Raw genomic sequence first — 24,349 nt, forward strand, 5'->3', positions numbered from 1 at the left:
ACCTCCGCCATTGTCTTCCAAGTTTTCTTCTAGCTCCTCTTGGGTACCATTCTGTTATTTTCTTAGTCCATCTGTCATCATGTCTTCGAGCTATGTGTCCTGCCCAAGACCATTTTAGTTCTTTAGTTTTGAAATGTCCTTTACTTGAGTTTGCTGCCTAATCTATGTGTTTCTCTTCTTATCTATCAGTCTGATTCCCAATATAATTCGTTCCATTTTTCGCTGTGTAGTTCTCAGCTTCTCTTCCATTCTTTTGGTGAGTGCCCAAGTTTCACTTCCATAAGTCATTGTTATTTTTGTTATTTGGTTTTTTTTTATTTAGTTTTTTATTTTTATTTTTTTAGGAGCACTAGCAACTAAGGCCATATTGCTCCGGGATATGCAGTGGTCATTCCCTGACCTATCCGCATCCTCCGTATTTGGTGGTGACGGGTTCGAACACCGGTCTAATCAAGAAGCGTGTGCTACGCACTGCTGCTCCTTCCCACCTGGCTACGGAGGCGCCGTCCATAACTCGTGGTGGGGAGTATACATTGGTTCATTATTTTACGTTTCAGACAAACTGGGATATTGCTCTTCGGTATGTGACTATATTTCCTGAATGCTATCCATCCAAAATTTATTCTTCTCCTGACTTCCACCCATTTATCATTATTACAGCTAATAACTTGTCCCAGATAAGTATATGACTCCACCTTTTTAATTACTGCTCCTTCAATCATTATGTCCTTTTCTGTGGCATACTTGTTCATCATTACTTGTGTTTTAGCCATATTCATCTTTAGTCCAAAACCGATTAAGATTTTCCTCTAATTCTTTGGAATCATGGCTTATGACCACAATGCATCTCCAAATCGTAAATGGTTTAGATACTCTCCATTCACATTGACTCCTTTTTGCGACCAGTCTAATCTTCAGAAAGCTTCCTCAAGTGCAATGGTAAACAGCTTCGGAGATATTGTGTCTTCTTGTCAGACTCCTTTCTCAATTTTAAATTTCCTACTGTCTTTGTCTAGTCAAATAAAGGAGGTAGCGTTCTCATATATTTTCTTCAAAATCATAATATATGGGGTATCTATGCCTTGTCTGTCCAGTGCCCGAACATTGCCTTATGCTGTATGGAGTCAAATGCCTTTTCATGATCCACAAATGTCAGGCATAATGGTGTTTTATATTCATTTGCTTTCTCCATTAGCTGTGATATTACATGAAGGTGATCCATAGTTGAGAATCCTGTCCAAAGGCTAGCTTGCTCTTTCGGTTGATTCTCATCAAGTATTCTTTCTAATCTGTTAGTAATGACCCTTGTGACTTGTAGATGTGGGATAACAAGCTAATTGGTCTATAATTTCTAATTTCTGATTTATCCCCTTTCTTATGTAGCAAAACTATGATTGCATTATTCCACTCCTTAGGCATCAACACCTTTTCTAATGCACTTTGTGAAGAGCCTTGCCAGTTTTTGTGTTATGTCTCTTCCTCCCAATTTTAACAACTCTACAGTAACTTCATCTTCCACTGAGGCTTTCTGATTCTTCATTTTCTCAATGCATGTTCTACCTCATCAGGAAGAATATCGGGTATGTCGTATGTGTTGCTAATTTGCGATCCATCTTCCCCATTGCTGGCATCATTCCCTCACTCCTTGTATAATTCCCTATAGTAGTCTTCTGCTTTTTGAATTATGCCTTCTCTGCTATTTATAAGTAAACCATCGCTATTCTTCAGTTTCAGTATCATTTGTCTTTCTGTATTACTGCTCATGGCTGCTGATTTAAGTCCTTTGTTTTCCCTTAATGCTTGTTCTACTTTTCTTGTGTTAAATCTTCTTATGTCCTCTCTGAGTCTCTTTCTAATGGCTTTGCATAACTCAGTATACTCAATTTTCTCTTTGTCAGTGTTTATCTTCTCTTCATTTGTCGCCTTCTGTTCATGATAACGAGTGTTTCTTGACTAATTTTTTCTTCTTTGGATTTCTTTTCCCCTATAGGTTTCTTGGGCTTTATCACTTTCAGAAAGTTGTAATATTCCTCGTCGATATCTTGGTCCTGAGCAGTCTGCAGAAGCTCAAACTTGTTCTTAAGTTACAGTACATACTGCTTTTTCTCCTCTTCTGTTATCTCAAAGACCTTTGTATTATTTACTCGAGTCAGTTTTTTCCTTTCCTTTCCTACATCTATATCAAGTGTGCATCTTACCATTCTGTGATCGCTTCCAACCTTATTCAGGACAGTTCTTCCAACCTTATCTTTACCTTATTCAGGACAGTAACATCATTCACGATATATCTTCTGTTAGTGAGGATGAAGTCGATTTCATTAGTTGTTAATCCATTTTGACTCTTCCATGTCCACTTTCTGTTCACCCTTTTCTTGAAAAAAAGTGTTCATTACTGACAATCCTCGAGATTCTGCAAATTCCACAAGTATTGCACCTCTTTCATTTCTTTCATCAATTCCAAAGTTTCCTATAATTCCCCTTTTCTGTGCTGTTTTGTCTTTTTCCAACCTTAGCACGGAAGTCCCCCATAATAATAGTGTAGTGGATTTTCTGCTCATCTAGAAGATTCTCAATTTCGGTGTACATTTCTTCAACCTCTTCATCATGGCTCGATGTTGGTGCATGAATCATTATAACCTTTAGCTTGTACCTCTCAGAAACCTTGAGTATTAGTCTTGATACCCTTAATCTTGACTTTTGAATTCCAAAATGTTGTTTTTTAAATCTTTATGGACCTGAAACCCAACTTCACCTTCACTCCTTTCACTGTTTCCATTGGTGTACAGCAGATTTCCACTTGATAAACATAAGTGATTCATTTCTTCTTCTTCTTGTTTCAGCCAAACTGATGATATTCCAATTCACATTTCCTAATTCCTTTTCTAGCTCTAATATCCTGTCTTCACCGATGAGCGATCTCATGTTGTAACAGGCCAAGTTCAGTTTTCGTGCATGGCAGTCTGGTCATACCTAGAGATTCTTGGCACCCTCTGCTTCCACTCTGATCCTCTTGCTGCCGTAAGAGGGGGAATGAAAGCCGCTGGGGACTGAGGGCCATTTGTTTCGTTGTGCTGTCAAATGCTGGAGGGTTTGGTCTTTTCCTCTTCACGCTGACCAGGCATCTTGAAGAGAACCACTTAACACGTTCGTTGCCACCTAAGTGACGTAACAGGGCTTACCATCGAGAAGGTGTGCATTGAGTGGATTTTACAGAGGCAGGCCAACCGGACTTCTCCTAAATCTTCTGTAATAAAAAGATATTGGATCCATCGGTGTTTTAGACTGAGTGTCTGATAACACACAGAATACCTGTTCCCCTCTAAGCCCCCATTCTAATATACAGGATGCAAAATTTGAATATGATATCTACAACATTTCCAGGAAATACGAGATAGAATTTGAAGGGCAATACATTTAATTGCAAAAACACAAAAATTCATGCAAAGTGGCCGACATATAACAACTGTTAAGTTAATGGGTATAAAATAAATGATGAAAAACAAAAATTGAGATTATACTATAGATCATATACAAACATGGAGTGAGCAAGTAGATAAGAGTGTTTTATTAGTGAGAATTTTCTACAGACAGCTGGAACCTGTGTTTTGATCACCTGTCCAATAGTAGTATATCTGGTTCAATTTAGACTACTGCCATATTTTTGAATTTTTTTTTTGAGTAACAGCAGAATACTATGGAATGGTAAAAAAAATTGCCAGAATCACACACAAACACACGCACGCACGCACACACTCACACAACTTTTTAAATAAAAACTTTATTTTGTTCATTCATCTTCAATACAAAAGCCTTTCTTTTATGAGAACAAACAAAATAATTCAAATTAATTAAATCACATGAATTTATTTTTAGTACAGGTAAAAAATATCTAATTAAATTAATAGAAACTTGTTACATAGAAGGGCCAAAACATTAAAGTAAGTGCTACTTTTGGTAAAACATTTTGTGGGACACCTGAACAATGCTTGCAGAACACTGGATGAAATATGGAAGACCAGCAATCAGAAGGATTTTAAATTCTGCAAAGGGGAAATGATGAGTGTCTTGGGCATCATTTGAGTGTTACTGAACAGGAATAATAGACAAATCTAACAAGACAAAATGCATAAAGTTCATAGAAATAATCCTACAAGCTACATCTCTATTTATACTTTTAAAAAGTTTCTGTTCAAGAAACAGACCAAAATGGATGACCACTAGGTAGATGAATTTAGAAACGGAAAAGAAAGTTGTGGGAGATAAAATCAAATTATCAGGATATACTGAACAAGTCATATGCCTAATATTTGAGGATTTAAAATATTTAAAATTAATATAATTAGAAGAAGCTGATTTTTTTATTTTATTTTATTATGGTGAAGCGTTACTTATTCAAGGTAGTGCAATATCATGGCAACTCATGAAGATATTCACAAAATGAGATATACTTAATGATGCCAATTTATAATTATTTAAGTAGTTGGCTACGTACAGAAATGATGCAATTGCACTAACTTGTATGCTAGTCAACTCCCTACATAACCTGAGGCTCTAGCCCTAAATTATACTGTAATTTAAATTACTCCACACCATCAGGCATCTCTCATATTGTGGAGTTATACTCTGCAACTGGGTTCGCCACTCCAAACCTGTGAGGTAACCTGGTTGAGGTGTATAAAGCCTTGAATGGATCATGCACGCTCGATACTGATGGGATTCTTCCTCTTGCTCAGTTACGCACCTGAGGGGGTATAAATTCAAACTGAGGAAAGACAGTTGTAGAATAGATGTGTGGAAATTTCGAGTGAATGGATGGGTGAAATGGGAAGGGTTTTTTTTTTTTTTTTGGCTGATGCTGTATAAACTTGCTTTTTTGCATCATATTGCCTCTACAAATGGTTAAAAAAAAAAAAAAAAAGTAAACTGCAGCCGTTATCAACCCGCTGCAGGATGGAAGCCTTCTTAACAATTCATGCTGAGGGAAATGGACCATAATCTGCCATGCTGGTCCAGTGTGGGTTGGCATATCGACCGTATTTAGCAGTCAGGGGTTTGAACCCCAGTCTACTCAAAGAGTGTATGCTACTGCACCCCCGCTCCTGACCACTCAGCTACAGAGGCCTATGGTAATGACCACCATCAAGCAATATCTGGAAATATTTCAAAGGTTCATCAACCGTATGATGTGGACTATTGGAAAGAATATTTCCAATAAAATTGAACTGCAACTGTGCAATTTTATTGCACAGTTGCAGTAGATCATATGATGATCTCTAAAGACTATGAACCAAGATCGCCATACCTTACTGGTCCTGATTTTTTTCCCCTCCAATTCTTTATATCCCTGCATCGATAACTTACAGAGTTGACACTTGTGAACAAGCCAATGAAGGACTAAGGAACAAAATAACCACATTAATTGCTGATATTCCCCAGGACGTACTTCACTTATTATCAAAATCCTGTCACTAGGTTCAAGCATTTTTAGCACAGAATGATGGGCACTTTAAACATCTGGAGGTAATTGTACAGTCAGATATGAAGTTCTCTGAGCAGTGCACACAAGACAGCTCATGAAATTTTGTCAATGATATATAGGAACTTTGCTAGCAGGGATAAGAAGGTGATTATCCCTCCAGACCTGTATATAGTACTCAAGGTGCAGCCTAAGCTTAGGTTGCACCTTGAGTACTATATACAGGTCTGGAGGCATCCTTTTAGGAAGGACGTAGATCTGCTGGAATGGATGCTTTGATTTGATTTGATTTGGATTTTATTGGCGCATTAGCAACTTAGGCTATAATGCACCATGGAATTGATGTAGAGAAGTGCAACAAGGTTGAGGAAAGAAACAAAAGGATGCTCCCACCAAGAAAGGTTTCAGTTCTGTAAACTGCAGTGTCTGGAGACTAGGCACCTGCAAGATCCTGATTGAGGTGTTTAAAGCCATGAATGGAGTGAAGCTCAACTCGTCCTCTTGCTAAAACTATACACATAGAGGGACATAAATTCAAACTGAGGAAGGATAGATGTGTGGAAGTTTGCCTTCACCCAGCGGGTGACTGATTGTTAGAACAAACTTCCACTTGTCATTGTGGAAGTGGATAGTTTGAATAAATTCAAGGAAGAACTAGAAAAATTCTTGAAGATGGACAGATGAAGTGGGCAGGTTTTTGTTTTTTTTTTGGCTGATGCATTATAAGCTTGCTTTCTTCCATCATTTTGGAACTACTAATATGCATTCATACATCAACTATGTTGTTTCCACAAATATGACTGAGTTAGTTCATGGCAAGATTAATTATATATGAAAAAATAAATAGTTCCCATCTGCAATATCAATTATAACCCACCAATAAAAGTTCTTTCTCTTGTTTATAGGAAAATACTTGAGATCCTACAATTGGAGCACAAGTGTTTAGAGTAAATACATTTCGAATAAATGGATCTTTCTCTCCTTGGCGTATAATCATGTTAGCTATTTGAATCACAGGATCTTTATCTGGTTCAGGAAATATCCCTAAAGAAAAGAAGACGTGAGATATTTATAAGTACAGCAATATGTTCCATACACATGAATACACTTTAAACAAAACTGATAATTATTTAAAACATTTTAATAGTAAGCACCTATTTTATTGAAATACTCACCTTCAATTCATTAAGTGCAGAGTGTGATTATTAAAAACTCAAAATGGTACCCTCTAGGTACCAAGTTGTTTCAAATTTACTATCTGGATGTCCTGAATAATATTGAAAAATTTAATGTTTCTGGAATGTGAAAAAAATGTTACAAAGAAAATTTGATCTGTATCATTTATGTGGAACACCTTATATTAACTTCAGAAATATTTTACTGATGATATAGCACAATCTCAAATACTAACTTCAAAGCTTTGTACAGTGTGGTACAACCTAAAGCACAGCTCAATGCAGAATCCCATATCATTCAAATACATGTATCATGTATACACGCGTGCCCTCCCATTTTGTCTACTTTTAATATAGGTATTAACGTAGAGCTACCTAACTGCATTTTACTTGTTTGGGGATGGATGAAAGGACAGCAGAAGAGAAATGATGTCCAAATAGTTTTAGGGATTTTCTTCCATCACTGCCCTTTCTGAAAATATGGTGATCTGAAAATTGTATTACAGACAACTGATTTTTTTTTTTAACTAGTGTATTGTTGGTAGAGAGCTTTGGCATTCAGTAAGTACACATCCACAAAATATAAAAGCATTTTTAGTCCCATTTACTGTTTTGTGCACACACACAGACTGTACTGAACATCATATTAATCTGTACACTGGACCCATATTTTTATTATAGTTCATTACATATCCTGGTTTCCTTACTTTTTCACATTTTCTTGTCCACTGTTCCCAGTGTCAACTCCACCATCTCTTCTGCTGATGTGGCATCAGCATTCTAACCTTCTCAGTGTTCAAATCTTATCATCAGACCTGCAGTGGGGATATATAAATAATTCAAAATTAATGACAGAATAAGACTGGGAATGTTATTAATGATCCAGAACACTTCTAGGAGTACTGATGATCAAAATAACTATACAGATTGTGCTGCAGTGGTGATATGGTACGGTATAAGAATTTTCTGGCACATTTCCCGAACTAGATAGCATAAGGTTTAAGGTAAAACTAGATAGCGAAACATGTAGCACAGTATTAGAAATTAATCAATAAAATACATTAATCTTGTTAAACTTCATTCAATTGTTGTTGTTGTTGTTGTTGTTGCTATTTGGTTTTTAGGAGCATTAGCAACTAAGGCCATATTGCTCCAGGATATGCGGTGGTCATTCCCTGACCTTTCCGCATCCTCCGTATTTGGTGGTCACAGGCTCAAACGCCGGTCTAATCAAGAAGCGTGTGCTACGCATTGCTGCTCCTGCCCACCTGGCTACGGAGGCGCGCATTGTCAATTAAATTGTACTTTTTAACTAAATACATATAACAACTTAAAGTTTACAAGCGTAACATTATTAATTAATACATATAACTTGATAGGAGATACGGAAGTTATATAACGAAACTCGGAGATAATACTCGATACTGAAAAAAAAAAAATAATAATATATATATATATATGTTTGTTTGTTTGTTTGTTTTTTTTTTTAGGAGCATTAGCAACTAAGGCCATATTGCTCCGGGATATGCGGTGGTCATTCCCTGACCTCTCCGCATCCTCCGTATTTAGTGTGACGGGCTCAAACCCCGGTCTAATCAAGAAGCGTGTGCTACGCATTGCTGCTTCTTCCCAACTGGCTACGGAGGCGGCCTTTATATATATATATATATAGTGCTATAACTGCATTGGGATATAAGTTTAGGTTTGTAATTTTGTATTTAAATCACCATTATTATTATTATTATTATTAGCCATATGGTGCAAGGAAGCCCGAGGCTTATGCTGCACCAGGCAAAAAAAAAAAATTTCTGAATTACCCAGAGAAAGAGAGAGAGAGAAAAGCAGAAGGGAATCACCAAGAAAGAAAAGAATGATGATATCCAGCTCAGGATCCTGGATGTGCCAAGCCCATACTCACCAGATGTGGGCCCCTGGGGGTTAAATCATGACTCAGACCAGAGCAGCAAAGCAAAAGGCTCAAGCTAATGGCAGTGCTGTGGCTCAGGGGAGAACTGAGGGGGGGGGGGGGGGAATTGTTATTCTCTGAATCACAGCCTTTTAAAATGTACTGCTTGTTTGATGTTTGTGAGGCAATCAAGGATGAGACATGATATTGCCAAGGGGTAATGTCTTTGTGTGTGTGTGTGTGTGTGTGGCGCGCGCGCGCGTGATGTAAGGAGCATGAGGAAATCAGGCGACAACTCAGTTGTTATGGGCCTGTAAGAGAGCTTAAAGGTCAGGATGGATGCCCTTGAAGGATCTAAACTTAGAGGCCCATCAAGCTCTCAGCTGCCCACATCAATGCCAAAGCTTGCACTTGAGCATCATGCAACATAGCGGCAAAACCCAAGGCAGAATGCACTGGTCCCACAGGAACTAGTAGTTGTCAGTGACTCTATTGTCAGGGAAATGGGGAACATATTTTGCAAAAAGGATAGGTGGAACAGGACTAGGGTAGATATCTTTTAAGGGCACAAAGGGTGATATTGTTGTACACGTTGGCACTTATAATATTAAGAATAGGAGACTAGCAGAATTATTTAACAAGTACAGGTCACTGTTTAAAAAAGCTGTGAATTAGAGTGTTAAATTTAAAGTGTCTGTAATTCTGCACAGACATGATAGGAGGGAGTATACGATGAGAGCCTTCTCGATCAATTCGGCCCTGCGGTGATTCTGCAAGGCTCAAGGGGTAGAATTTTTCTCAGCCTTGTCTGTACTTGTTAACAGGAGAGACTGCTTCTACAGGAATGGGATACACTTAAATGGAAAAGGTACAAGAATATTTAGTGATGCTATCGAGGCAATGTTTGTTAGGTGAGTCGGAAAACTGCTAGCTTGGGGGGGGGGGGATACATGGACTAATATATTAACAGTAGCCGCTGGCAGAGGTGAAAGTGATTCTTGCACTGCTTCTATTGGAATGAGAAGAAGCCTGGAAAACAAGGTGCAGGGGATTTCAGGGACTGCTGGGAGCCATTGTAGTACAAGTAAACACATGGAATGTGTTAGGGTAGCTAAGAATAGAAACAAGTGCATGTACACTTGCGTGTACACCAATGCTAGGAGTCTGGTAAGTAAATTTGATGAATTTGAGGTGTTGGTCAAAACATCAAAGGCAGATATTGTTGGGATATCCGAAACGTGGTGTCACACAGATATAGGGAATGCAGAAATGGAATTTAGGGAGTACAATACGTACAGGAAGGATAGACAGGATAGGAAAAGAGGAGAGGTTATGCTATTAGTTAATAAACACATAAAATCCAAGGAAGTACAGCCAGTCGACATGGCTGGAAAGTACAATGTCGAGTCAGTCTGGTGTGACATAAGCACTGGAAAATCAAAATTGAGAGTAGGCGTGTGTTATAGGCCTAATGACTCTGTTGAGTATAATAAACAACTGACAGGAAAATAGAGTGGGCCAGTAAATCAGAGAGTCTTATAATGGGGGATTTTAATTTCCCAGATAATAACTGGAATTTGTGGGTTGGTCACTCACACACTAGCAAGGCTTTTATGGATTTATTGGATGATTGTTTTCTACAGCAGCACATTCAGGAGGCAACTAGACGGAGTAATACTCTTGATCTGATTATCAGTAGTGATTCTTCATGCATTAAGAATCTGCAGATAAAGGAACCACTAGGCAGCAGTGATCACAGTGTGCTGAAGTGGGATTTACTCAAAGAGGTAACTACCATCAGGGGTAAAGGGAAGGGATTTTACTTTCATAAAGGCGACTACAGAGGTCTGAGACAGTATTTAAATTTTATACGGTGAGACCAACTGATGATGTCACCAACAGCAAATTCAAAATGGGAAGCATTCAAAGAATTAATCTTGGAAGCTACTAGGCTTTTCAGACCAACTAAGAAATACCGTTCAAGGTGTATGCCTAAATAGATGTCAGATGAACTAATGAGACATGTGGCAGACAAGAAAAATGCATGGGATACACATAAATTAATGGGTGACATGGAAGCCTATAATAGATATAAACTGGTCTGTAACCAAGTCACAAAGCAGGTGAGGCAGGAAAGGCAGATTACGAGAAATTTTTGGCAAAGGATGCAAAGAAAAACAGCAAAGAGTTCTTTACTTATGTAAACTCTAGAAGGGAATGAATCAGATTGGTCCACTGAATATCGATGGTTCAACTGTTGATGATCCTGCTCAGGTAGCTAAATAAACGAAATGAGTATTTTGCATCTACATTCACACATGAGGAGTTATTCAAGGAGGGAAATGCCAGATGTGATTTAAACTCTGGCAGTGAGCTAAACAATTTTGTAATAACTGAGAGCAAAGTGGAGGAGAAATTGTTGAAGATAAACATAGGAAAGGCACCAGGGGTGGATGGGATCTATCCAGTTATATTAAAGGAGGCAGCAAAGGAAGTAAGCAAACCCTTTTGAGATTATGAGAGCTTTCTTGGACTCAGAGGAGGTGCTGATGGATTGGAGATGTGCAAATGTGACCCCAATTCACAAAGGAGGATCAAAGGGCGACACAATTAATTACAGACCTGTTAGTTTATCTTCTGTTCTACAGAAATTAATGGAAGCACAGGTTAAAAAAGCACTGCAAGATTATCTAGACAAGACTTCAGTTATAGCTCGGACACAGCATGGTTTTGTTAAGAGGAAGTCTTCTCTGACTAATTTGATTGGATACTATAATGTGGTCACGAAGGAACTGGATGTAAAGAATAACTTTGATATCATATATTTGGATCGTAGAATGGCTTTTGATACTGTTGCACATAAAAGACTGCTGCACAAATGGGAGCAGTGTGGCATTGGAGGCAAATTACTGCTATGGATAAAGGGATGGTTGAGTTGGAGAAGACAGAGAGTGGTAATCAATGGACACTGCTCTTCATGGACTAATGTTACTAGTGGAGTCCCTCGGGATTCAGTGTTGGGTCCATTGTTGTTTTCTGTATTTATTAATGATATTGATGATGGTATATCAGTCTAAATGTCCACGTTTGCAGAAGATACGAAGGTTGGCAAGATTGTTAATGACACTAATGACAGTATGCTGCTGCAACAGGATCTAGAAAAGTTGAGCACATGGGCTGAGAGGTGGCAACAGAAGTTTAACATTGACAAATATAAAGAACTGCATATGGGAAGCAGAAACCCCAGAGTAACGTAACAACTGTGTACTACACTGACAGTTGTAGAGAATGAAAAAGACTTGGGGGTAATTGTGCAGGCAGATATGAAGTTTTTTGAGCAGTGCAGATGGTCTGCAAGAGTAGCTCATGGTGTCTTGTCAATGATATACAGGAATTTTTCTAGCAGGGATAAGGAGGTGATTATCCACTTGTATAAGGCAATAGTGAGGCCACACCTTAATTACTGTATACAGGTCTGGAGGCCTCATTTTAGGAAGGATGTAGAGCTGCTGGAACGAGTGCAGAGAAACGAGTGCTGGAACAAGATTAGTGAATGGAACAAAGGGTTGCTCTTATGAAGAAAGGCTTAAGTTTTGCAAATTACAGTGTTTGGATACTAGGCACCTGCGAGGTGATCTGATTGAAGTGTATAAAGGTCATAATGGTTTGAGCATGCTCAATGCTGATGGCATTCTTCCTCTTGTTCAGAATAATCACCTGAGAGGGCATAAATTCAAAATGAGGAAAGACGGTTGTAGGATAGATGTGCAGAAGTTTGCCTTTAGCCAGCGGGTGGTTAATTGCTGGAACAAACTTCCATCTGTCGTTGTAGAAGTTGATAGCTTAAACTGATTCAAGGCAGAATTAGACAAACATTTGGAGCAAGCGGATCGGTGAAATTAGGAGATTTGTCTCTCTCTTTTTTTTTTTTTTGGCTGATGCTATATAAGCTTGCTTTCTTGCATCATGTGACTTTACTAATACTAATTAGCAACAATGTCTATTATGCACCAAGACAATCCTTCAAGTTGAAAAGCAGCATTCTCTTTCTTTCAGGATGAACAGTTAATTATATTTAATTACCAAAGGAATTGGTTTTATTTTCATGCAGTTCCTTAGAAATCAGAAAACTTGTATACCAACTTTCTGTAGATGGCTCAAGTAACTGCGTAACAATAAGCCACTTTCGCCAAGCTAATTTACTGATAGTTCAGTTATGGATCTAGCGTAAACTATCAGATCAAAGATATATTAAACTTTTACAGCAGATACAACAAACTGTATTACTCTCAATCTATGTCATTTTGTTTGAATTTATTGTTTTATGCCACGTCACATTAAACAAAAATAGGCTCTCAATGATATACATTTTCAAACAGATAAAAAGTATCTAAAATATTTTCTCTGAGTGTCTAGCAAGGATTCCAAGCTTGTGCATATAATCACCTTTTTTCCTGTGCCCGATTACAATTAAGTCTAATAATCTTAGCAACGAACAGAATCTCTTGCCATAATCTGTGATAAAACTGAGGATTTCAAACCCAGATAGCTGAAAGGGAACCAATACATGGTGCTTCATTATAATTATTATATTGATAAAATAAATACTCTTTATATCCTGTGTTGTGAATTAAGATATTTATAGAAATGATAAAACTTAAAATTTTACCACCTCTATACTTAAACTTAATGCAACATTGGATAAGCATTTTGCAATTAACCCAAATGATATTATCAGGTTTATTCTATCATTAATTTTGAATTATTGATATATCTCCCTACATCACCTCAGAATGTAATGAACACTGAATCATAATAAGTTTTAAGCACTGAAGTGTTCAATTATAACTCCTTCATTAGGAAATACTATTTTCCTAATGCCTTAACCAATACCATTATATTCATGTATTTTAGGAAAGATTTCATTTTGCTGTATTTATTTCAATTTGTTGTATTTATTTCATTTTGTTTATATCCATTATGTTTCTTTATGGATTGTCAGAGAGATTAGGGATTGCAACAGAATTCTCAACCAGACAGAAAGGATTCCTCTGTCAGGTAGAAAATGTAGGAAAAAGTAAATTCACTGACTGCAGAACAAATAAAGAAATCTGTACTCCTTATATTAAAAGTGAAATCAAACCCATCAACTTGGCATTTGAGATTGGAGGAAGTTGAGCTGTGCAAAATGAGTGACTTGCCTGAAAGGCACTGCATCAGTAAAAGAAGACAGAGTTGCAGTGACTTGAGAGTTTGGCATGTGATGTGAGAAAAAAGGGTTCTGACAATTCCAAAGAAAGTGAAGCAAAAGAATTGAGGAAGAAAAGAATGATGTAACTGAAAAGCCTCTGCCATCACTTAAGGTACTGACAGAGATTTTGGACTTGTTTAAGGTTCTGCTTGATGGGGCACAGTCTAAATTTAAAAAGTAGACTGGAGGCACTAATAGTTACTTACGAGATCCACAGGGATTTGCAACAAAAGACAAAGGAAACATCCATAACAAGTTTGTTTTTTTTAAACAAAGATCTTCAAGCAGACCCATCTCTTTAATCTATACTCCCATATCACCACCACTATTCTCACTATTTTTTTAATATTGTTATCATAAGTGATTGAAATGGTTTTGCAATTTATTTATTCTTCATATAAACACCAGTGTTCATATTTATTTTTGTCATAACTAACATGGTTACTCCTTATATTAAAAGTGAATTCTTATTGATCATGAAACTTGATCTTCCTAAGTGAGGTCCGCCTAATCCTGTTTTTAAAAACAGATTTGGTCTTAATATTGTTTTAATGTTTGCAGCAATTTTAAGAAAGTATCTCTGTGAACAACAAGGATTTAGTGTATTTCTCTTTATAGAAAATTGTTACTTATTAGTAGTGCAACATAGGGCAACTCATAGTTGTGAACTCACAATTTGAAAGATCAATGCCCTTCAAATGTCTTGGCATCTTTTTTCAGCCTTTGCTCTAAAAATATGAAAGTAAGCTCTACTACATCTAAACTACACTGAAAGGACAGAATTTATGGTATACCTAGTTCCTGGGCAACACTACACTGTCACCCTTCTCGCTAGTGGATGAACCCACCACTCTTGGCAGGTATATAGGTACACTGCATTCACGTAGATGGTAATCCAATGTCAGTATAGATAAACATCGTGAGTTAACTGACTTTGAAAGAAGGAAGATAGTGGATGCCCAAGGCATGGGTCACTATTGCGGAGTGACACTTTAAAACACACATTAAAACTGAATATTAAGACCAAATCTGTTTTTAAAAACAGGATTCGGTGGACCTCACTTAGGAAACTCAAGGTGAATATTCATAGTCAATCATCATACTCAATGCATTCATTGGGCCTTTAGCACACTATTTCCCAAAGCTTTGTTGTTCCACTCCTGATGCTCTGAACCCAATGATCTATGTGCTTTCAAATCAGAAGACATAATTCCCTCCTCTGCTTCTGTCATACCTGTACACTATATTGCCTTATTCAAATTCTGTATCCAATATATTAGAATGGCACCATATTTCTGATATTCTATTAAATCAGCATTTTCTGTATTAATCAGTAATTCAAATTTATCAAATGCATTAATTACTTAGAGCATTAGTATACAAACACGTGAAAGACTGTCATTTTACATCCTTTGTATTTCTAATACATCCCACATAACTGCTATGTAATTTTCTAAATGGATATTTGATCAGTTCTACCATATTACGAACAACTCTAGTAATTTACCATTATTTTCCCTTGGTCCCATAGTCTTATAAGGACCTCAAGAACAATGCTGTTGATAAAAGAACACTAATATATCAAAATTAATGATATAATTGTGGTTTTATTGACAAGGTGTTATTCTGTTACCTAAGTACCATGACATCGTGATATTCAAAATAAAATTAAATCACAGAAATAAGAAAGAGACAAAACAACACTCACCCACCATCACCAGTACAAATGCACATCACACTGCTGAAGAACACTTACTCCATTAAAGGAGCATTGCTTTGTCTCTTTCTCGTATTTAATTTTATTTTGAATATCATGGTAGCCTGGTACTCAAGTTATCAGAATCCTGCCTAGCCAAGTATAGCAATAACTGCAACAGTAATTTTCTGCATTGGTTTCTTGGTATATGCATGTTCTTTTTTTCAACACTAGTGTTCCTGGAGTCTCTCTATAGACAAATATGTCTTTACAGTAAAGTTAGTCAGAATGTCTTATGCTTCCTCCTATTTTTCCAAGTTACTGCATAACTAAAACATATTGAAATGGATAGTTCAATGTAGTACAGGAATCCTGGTTCATACTACTAACTTGTGTCTTTCCAGTGATATCCATAATTATCAATTTCCCTGAACTCTGTCTCCTCTATTACACCAACAATGCCACTTGAAACACTTCTGTTCAAGTGAATGCATCTTTGTTAATCAAAGTTACAGGATATTAAAGGAATACAGAATGTTATTCTATTAAATAAAACTTGCTAAGAGATTTTCATGTTATTAAAATAAGCTTTGCTATAAGAAATAAAAACAAAACTAATATCATATTCATTTGCTCATTAACTTTTCAAGTCTATTTTAAATAACTTTCATATAATTAAATATATTAAAGTCAAGCTTAAAAATGAAAAAAATCAGTCAGAATGTCATTACCTTTTCTACCAGCACATTCAATATCAAAACTGAGTATACGGAAAGGTGCTACTCTGGCCCAGTCTCCTTCTGGTAAATGAGAAATAAAATCATTCCATCCAACATCTATTTCTATTTGGCAACGAGATACTGGTTCCTTTTTATTCTGAGAAATAACGCCTTTCTGTCGCAAAATATATTTTCCTGCTGGAATTTCAATCCAGTTACAACCGACAACATTTGTATCAACCATGAACCTTTAAAATAACAGAAGGCATCATAAAACAAAAAAGATCTATTTTACTAATACAGAGACATTCTATTTAAAAAATAACCCATTTTACACATGCTGTAAAAAATTTTTTTTTTTTTTTTTTTGATTTGGTAGTTGTTGGCGCATCGGCTTCTGTGGCCATATTGCACCTCCCAAGGTTTTTGCAGTACTTTGATCCAAGCCCGAGGCGGGAATCGAACCCGCGACCTTTGGGTTGCCGGGCAGGTACTTTTACCCACTCGGCTAGCCCGGTCGGCGCTGTAAAAAAATATAAAATTAACAAATGATTTTATATAATGTGTTTTAATAGGATATTAAAGTAATGATCCGCAAGATTTGAGTTCCAGGACCAGCTAATAACGTATCCTGAAGGGGAATTAAAAAAAAAAAAAAAAAAGTAGCTTCTTTTCCACAAAATATGATCCCTTCGTGATTCCAACCATCTGCCCTATAAATAACAGAAAAGCAAAGGCAACCTATACAAGCAACCACCACTGTGTTGCACCATTGTTTCAATCATGCTGCCAAGGAAATGTCACTACAGTTTTCCTCTCAGATAATTTAAAAATAATTTAATGTCAATTAACTGTCAAGATTTTTGTGAAAATCTATTCTATGGGTTTAACATTCACGGCCTTGGAAATAAGCTTAGTGAATTCAACTTTTTATTGTATCAATCTCAGTTTGATGTTATCTGCCCAACTGAAATAGGGTTCTCCAAAATCAACAAGGCCCACCTTTACCTTTGCCAGATACTAAGCTTTTCAAGCTGCAGATCAAGAAAGAGAGATGGTAGAGTTCTCTCCAATCTCAAAACTTCATATAAAATTATTAAAACCATAAAATCTAACCAATCTAACCCTGACCTATATGAAGCAATTACTGATATAAGTCTGGAATTTTCTGGGTTAATATAATTAATTTGTATTTTCAACCTGCCTTGAATGAGGATTCTCATTTTCAATTTATTTCTTGGATAACCTTTAATACCAATATAAAACTAAACTACTATTCTGTTTGGAGTCTTCTATCTTCATCCCATACCTACCTACCCTCCCTTGTATAGGAGCTTCTATCTGCACTCGGACTTAAGCAAACTACTAACTTTCCTCCTTTTTGAGATAACTGACTTGCTCTTTACTAACACATAATTTTTCAACATTCCAATATAACTTTCCCTTTCTTTCTGACATCTTCACATTACATTCTCACTCATAATTAATAAAATACATGACTACTTTATCCCTTAATACCAAGACAAAGGCATACTTAAACATTCTTTTCGCTCAAATTTTTCAATGTTTCTGTAGCTTTATGAGCTACTCGCCCTCTTTCCCTAGGGTCTGCTGATGGAATGCCCACTTGATTTAGCCAGCTGTTCAATTTGATCTCCATCTTGAGAAAATATTGAAATTTACATAAATACATGATCCAGATCTCACTTCATGTATTGAATTAAAAAAAAAAAAAAAAAAAAAAAAAAACATATCCAGCTTCTTCCCTTAACTCTAAACTCCATTTCAGTAAGTATCCATGCCTGTTCTAAATCACTTTGATCCTGAAGTTGTGAAAATTCTGAATTAATAAACTTCTTTTGAACTTGGCAGGTCCCATGACAAAGTTGGGTATTCACTTTGTCATAAAATTTGATAGTTTATACATTTTGAATCTCATGGTCTCCATCTTAACCACTGCTGAAAGCTTCAATTCTTTACCCTTCTTGGTGTCTATGTCTTTTCAATACCCAAAGTTAAAAACAACTCCTCTTTGATTAAAGACTTGTGGCCTATTTCTACATCTTCAATTTTAAAAAAAAATTCTTCCAAACTCATTTTCCAGTACATTATGAAAGCAGGGCACATCTCCAGTTACTAATCTATTATCAACCTCTTTTCTCATTACCAATGTGTTTTAACATAAACCCTCAGCTAAATATAGTCTGTCTTGATACGGAGTCTATATTTGACTCAGTTAACGATGATGGTCTCATTTTTCTACCCAAGAACGTCTCTGACAGGTAACATTCTTTTCTTATTAAGAATCTCGCTACTTAACCATACTCTAAATTTTCTTTAGAAAGCTTGTTTGCTAACCAAATCCATCTCCACTGACATACCTCAGGATGGGACCCTATCTACACTTATTTTTAATCACTTATTCCTGTACAAGCTGTTCTTAGAATTCTGTTTATCTTGTGTGCAGGTGATCTCAAAATATGAACCCTCTCACACACTTGATCTGAGTCACTGGTTAAAGATATATTAATCTTATAAGTTTAAGAAACTATTGCTGGACTCTTCAGTCTTAAAATTAGTACTCAGAAATCTATCTCTTTTATTTAAAAAAAAAAAAAAAAAAAAACACCCACTCAAACTTCAAAAATTTCAAGTCTTAAAATTACTACTCAGAAATAAGTCTGTATCTCTTTTATTATTAAAAAAGAACAAAAAAAAAATTAAAAAAAAAAAAAAAAATTCTTACAATAAAAGTAAAATAAATTAAACTGCAGCCATTATCTATCCACTGCAGGATGGAAGCCACCTCAAAGATTCATGTTGAGGAAAATGGACCATAATCTGCCATGCTCGTTCAGTGTGGGCTAGCAGATAGAACATATTTAGAGGTCAGCGGCTTGAACCACGGTGTGCTCAGAGAGCATGTGCTACTGCACTTCCACTCCTGGGTGCCTCCGTAGCCAGGTGGGAAGGAGCAGCAGTGCGTAGCACATGCTTCTTGATTAGACTGGGGTTCAAGCCTGTCACCACCAAATACGGAGGATGCGGAAAGGTCAGGGAATGACCACCGCATATCCCGGAGCAATATGGCCTTAGTTGCTAATGCTCCTAAAAACCAAATAACAAACAACAACAACAACTTCCACTCCTGGCCATTCGGCTACGGAGGCCCATCTTTCTTCCTTCCTTCCTTACAATAGTTAACTCTAACCTGTTCTAACGTTCTCTATCCACAAAAACCTGGAGATTCGTTTTGACAATAAAATGCTCTTGCTCATCTATCTTCAACTCAGGGGCAACTCCATAAAAAAAAAATGTATATGCTGAGACAAAATGTGGTCTATATCAACCCTAAAATCCTTCTCCAATAAGCCACTAGTTTTCTATTTTCTTCAATGACTTATGGCTCTGAAACCTTCGCTGGTGCCTTAGTATCTAACAAAAAAAAAAAAAAAAAAAAAACACCACCTGCATTTCACTGCTAAGTACCAGCATTTTTAAATGATCAACTTGAAATTAGGTTTTCCGTTCCAGATCTCAGATCTACATTAACCTTGGCTATTCTTTTTTGACAGAAATATTTACAATTAAAATCCTTTCTTGCCTTCAGAAAATTGTACAATAATATCAGACTTTCACTCTCAATCTGGACAAATATAGCAAGACATATATCACCTAGAAATACTAGAATGACACTATCCTTGATTCCTATTAAAAATCATCTATAGAGCACTGACAAGTTATTTTCTACCTCCTCACTCAAGTTAATGAAACAACTAAATACTGATATTAATCTGCTTCCTCCATACAAAAATTATGTTAAAGATACTAAGCAAGAAAATCTTTCATACTACCCTAAAAAAATTATTCTTATCCAATAAAATTAGCATTAGCATTAGTAGAGGCATTTGATGCAAGAAAGCAAGCTTATGCAGCATCAGCCAAAAAAAAAAAAAAAAAAAAAAAAAAAAAAGTAACATAAATAAATAAAAATAACCACTTCCACTTCACCCCTCTGTTCGTTCGAAATGCCTGTCCAGCTGAGCCTTAAACTTATTTAGGCTATCAACTTCCACGACAAGGGATGGAAGTCTGTTCCACCCACCAACCACCCGCTGGCTAAAGGCAAATTTCCGCACATCTATCCTACATCTGTCTTTCCTCAATTTGAATTTATGCCCTCTCAGGTGATTTTTCTGAGCTAGAGGAAGAATCCCATCAGCATTGAGCATGCTCAAACCATTCAAGGCTTTGTACACCTCTATCAGATCACCCCGCTGGTGCCTAGTTTCCAGACACTGTAATTTGCAAAACTTAAGCCTTTCTTCGTAAGAGAACCCCTTTGTCCCATTCACCAATCTAGTTGCCCTTCTCTGTACTCGTTCCAGCAGCTCTACATCCTTCCTGAAATGAGGCCTCCAGGCCTGTATACAGTACTCTAGGTGTGGCCTGACCATTGCCTTATACAAGGGAATAATCACCTCCTTATCCCTGCTAGAAAAATTCCTATATATCATTGACAATACACCATGAGCTACTCTTGCAGCTCGTCTGCACTGCTCAGAGAACTTCATATCTGCCTGCACCACGACCCCCAGGTCCCTTTCATTCTCTACCACTGTCAGTGTAGTACCACAGAGTTGATACGTTGCTCTGGGGTTGCTGTTTCCCATATGTAGTACTTTACATTTGTCAATGTTAAACTTCATTTGCCACCTCGAAGCCCATCTGCTCAACCTTTCCAAATCCTGTTGCAGCAGCATAGTGTCAGTAGTGTCCTTGACAACCCTGCCAACCTTCGTATCGTCTGCAAACTTGGACATTAAGCCTGATATACCATCATCAATATCATTTATAAATACAGAAAACAATAAAGGCCCCAATACTGAACCCTGAGGGACTCCACTAATAACATTAGTCCACGATGAGCAGTGTCCATTGATTACCACTCTCTGTCTTCTCCCCCTCAACCACCCCTTTATCCATAGCAGCAACTTGCCTCCAATGCCACACTGCTCCAATTTGTGCAGCAGTCTTCCATGTGCAACAGTATCAAAAGCCTTTCTAAGATCCAAGTATATAATATCAAAGTTATTCCCTGCATCCAGTTCTTTTGTGACTGCATCATAGTATCCAATCAAATTGGTAAGGCAAGACTTCCCCTTAACAAAACCATGCTGTGTCCTAGCTATAACTGAAGTCTTGTCTAGATGATCCTGCAGTGCTTCTTTCACCAGTGCCTCCATTAATTTTCCGGGAATAGAAGTTAAACTCACAGGTCTATAATTACTTGTGTCAGCCTTTGATCCCCCTTTGTGAATTGGGGTCACATTTGCACATCTCCAGTCAATGGGTACCTCCCCTGAGTCCAAGGAAGCTCTCATAATTATGGCTAAGGGTTTGCTTACCTCCTTTGCTGCCTCCTTTAATATAACTGGATAGATCCCATCCACCCCAGGTGCCTTTCTTGTGTTTATCTTCAACAATTTCTCCTCCACTTTGCTCTCAGTTATTACAAGATTCTCTAGCTTACTGCTAGAGTTGAATACACCTCTGGCATTCCCCTCGCTGAATAACTCCTCATGTGTGAATGTCGATGCAAAATATTCATTTAGTTTGTTAGCTACCCGAGCAGGGTCATCAACAGTTGACCCATCGATCTCAAGTGGACCAATCTGATTCATACCCTTCCTTCTAGAGTTTACATAAGTAAAGAACTCTTTGCTGTTTTTCTTCGCATCCCTTGCCAAGGATCTCTCGTAATCTGCCTTCGCCTGCCTAACCTCCTTTGTAACTTGGTTACAGATCAACTTGTATCTATCATAGGCGTCCGTGTCACGTGTTAATTTGTATGTATCCCATGCATTTTTCTTCTCTGCCATATGCCTCATTAGTTCATCTGACAACCATTTAGGCCTAAACCTTGAACAATATTTCTTAGTTGGTATGTAAAGCCTAGTAGCTTCCACGATAAGTTCTTTGAATGCTTCCCATTTTGAATTTGCTGTTGGCAATATCATCAGTTGATCCCACTGTATAGAATTTAAATACTGTCTCAGTCCATTGTAGTCGCCTTTACGAAAGCAATACCCCTTCCCTTTACCCCTAATGGTAGTTACCTCTTTGAGTAACTCCCACTTCAGCACACTGTGATCACTGCCACCAAGTGGTTCATTTATCTGCAGATTCTTAATGCATGAAGAATCACTACTGATAATCAAATCAAGAGTATTACTCCCTCTAGTTGCCTCCCGAACATGCTGATGTAGAAAACAATCATCCAATAAATCCACAAAATCCTTGCTACTGTGTGAGTGACCAGCCCCCAAATTCCAGTCAATATCTGGGAAATTAAAATCCCCCATTATAAGACTCTCTGATTTACTGGCCCACTCTATTTCTCCGAACAGTTTCTTATTATACTCATCAGAGTCATTAGGCCTATAGCACACTCCTACTCTCAATTTTGATCTCCCAATGCTTATGTCACACCAAACTGACTCGACACTGCACTGTCCAGCGATGTCGACTGGCTTCACTTCCTTGGATTTTATGTGTTTTTTAACTAATAGCATAACCCCTCCTCCCTTCCTATCCTTTCTGTAGACATTGTACTCCCCAAATTCCAGTTCTGCATTTCTTATATCTGTGTGACACCACGTCTCTGAAATCCCCACAATATCTGCCTTTGATGTTTTGAGCAATACCTCAAATTCATCAAATTTATTTACTAAACTCCTAGCATTGGTGTACACACAAGTATACATGCACCTGTTCTTTTTCTTAGCTACCCTAACACAACCCATGTGTTTACTTGTACCCCAATGATTCCCAGCAGTCTCTGAAATATCCTGCATCTTATTTTCCAGGCTGCGGCTCATTCCAATAGAAGCAGTGCAAGAATCACTTTCACCTCTGCCAGTGGCTACTGTTAATCTATTAGTCCTTGTATCCCCCCAATCTAGCAGTTTTCCGACCCACCTAACATTGCCTCGATAGCATCAGCAAACATTCTTGCACCCTTTCTATTTAAGTGTATCCCATCCCTGTAGAAGCAGTCTCTCCTGTTAACAAGTACAGACCAGGCTGAAAAAAATTCTACCCCTTGAGCCCTGCACAATCTTTCCAGGGCCGAATTGATTGACAGGGCTCTCATCATATACTCCCTCCTATCGTGTCTGGGCAGAATTGCAGACACTTTCAATTTCAACCCTAATTCACGGCTTTTTTTCATCAGTGACCTGTACTTGTCAAGTAATTCCGCCGGTCTCCTACTCTTAATGTCATTAGTGCCAACGTGTACAACTATATCACCTTTTGTGCCCTTAAAAGATGATATCCGCTCTACAACGTCATCAACTTTTGCCCCTGGCAGACATACCCTGGTCCTATTCCACCTATCATACTTTCCAGTTGTCTTAAAAAATAATACTTAGTTCATTTTTTTCACACTTCACAAATAATTATGTTATGAGCCACTTATACCATAAATTGTATTCGTTATTAATGTTATTTTATGTATATAGACACTTTTATGTGTAATCTCTAGTTATCTGTATTGTCATACTATGCTTGCTTTTCTGCTAGAATGGCATATCATTTCTACTGCCAAGGAATATTCAATTAAAATTCTTTCTACGAGGGGTTTTCAAAAAATAAGGTAACATTTTTTTTTTCTTAATAATGGTGAAAGGGAATGAGATGAAACACGGTAGACAGATAGACCCATTAATAACATTCAAAAAGACCGCCAGTGCAGTATTGCAGTACTGTTGCCTCACAGCAGATTCCAGTTTCAAAATGGCGACTACCAAGCAAGTGTGGTCCAAAATAGGTGTTTGTAAGTTATTCGCTTTTTGCAAGCAAAAGGGTCTTCAACAGGTGACATTCACTGTGAACTGGTTGCTGTGTACGGCGAAAAGGTGATGACAAAGAAGCAGGTGTGTTTTTGTGCAATAAATTTAAAACGGGCCATGTTGACATTGAAGATAGACATTGGGCAGGCCTTTATTGAGCTAGACAGAAGACAACATTTCACGCATTAAGGGCACTGTTCTTGAAAACAGGTGAGTGAAACTCGTGAAATTGCACACATAGTGAACGTGAGCAAGTTGACTGTTCACGAT

The 24,349-nt window shown here is 37.4% G+C and overlaps 1 protein-coding gene across 1 annotated transcript in view; it reads right to left on the reverse strand.

The window, feature by feature from the left end:
* Positions 1-24,349, reverse strand: part of PolD1 (DNA polymerase delta 1, catalytic subunit) — a 154,424-nt gene that overhangs the window by 95,791 nt on the left and 34,284 nt on the right. Inside the window, exons 5-6 of the mRNA XM_090386737.1 lie at positions 16,236-16,471; positions 6,354-6,520 (exon numbers count right to left, since the gene is read on the reverse strand). Of these exons, the coding sequence (XP_090242863.1) occupies positions 6,354-6,520; positions 16,236-16,471 (403 nt within the window). The remainder of the gene's footprint in view (positions 1-6,353; positions 6,521-16,235; positions 16,472-24,349) is intronic.

This window comes from Mastigoproctus giganteus, chromosome 12 (assembly GCF_048544385.1).
Source record: "Mastigoproctus giganteus isolate SK-2022 chromosome 12, ASM4854438v1, whole genome shotgun sequence".
Taxonomy (NCBI): domain Eukaryota; kingdom Metazoa; phylum Arthropoda; class Arachnida; order Uropygi; family Thelyphonidae; genus Mastigoproctus; species Mastigoproctus giganteus.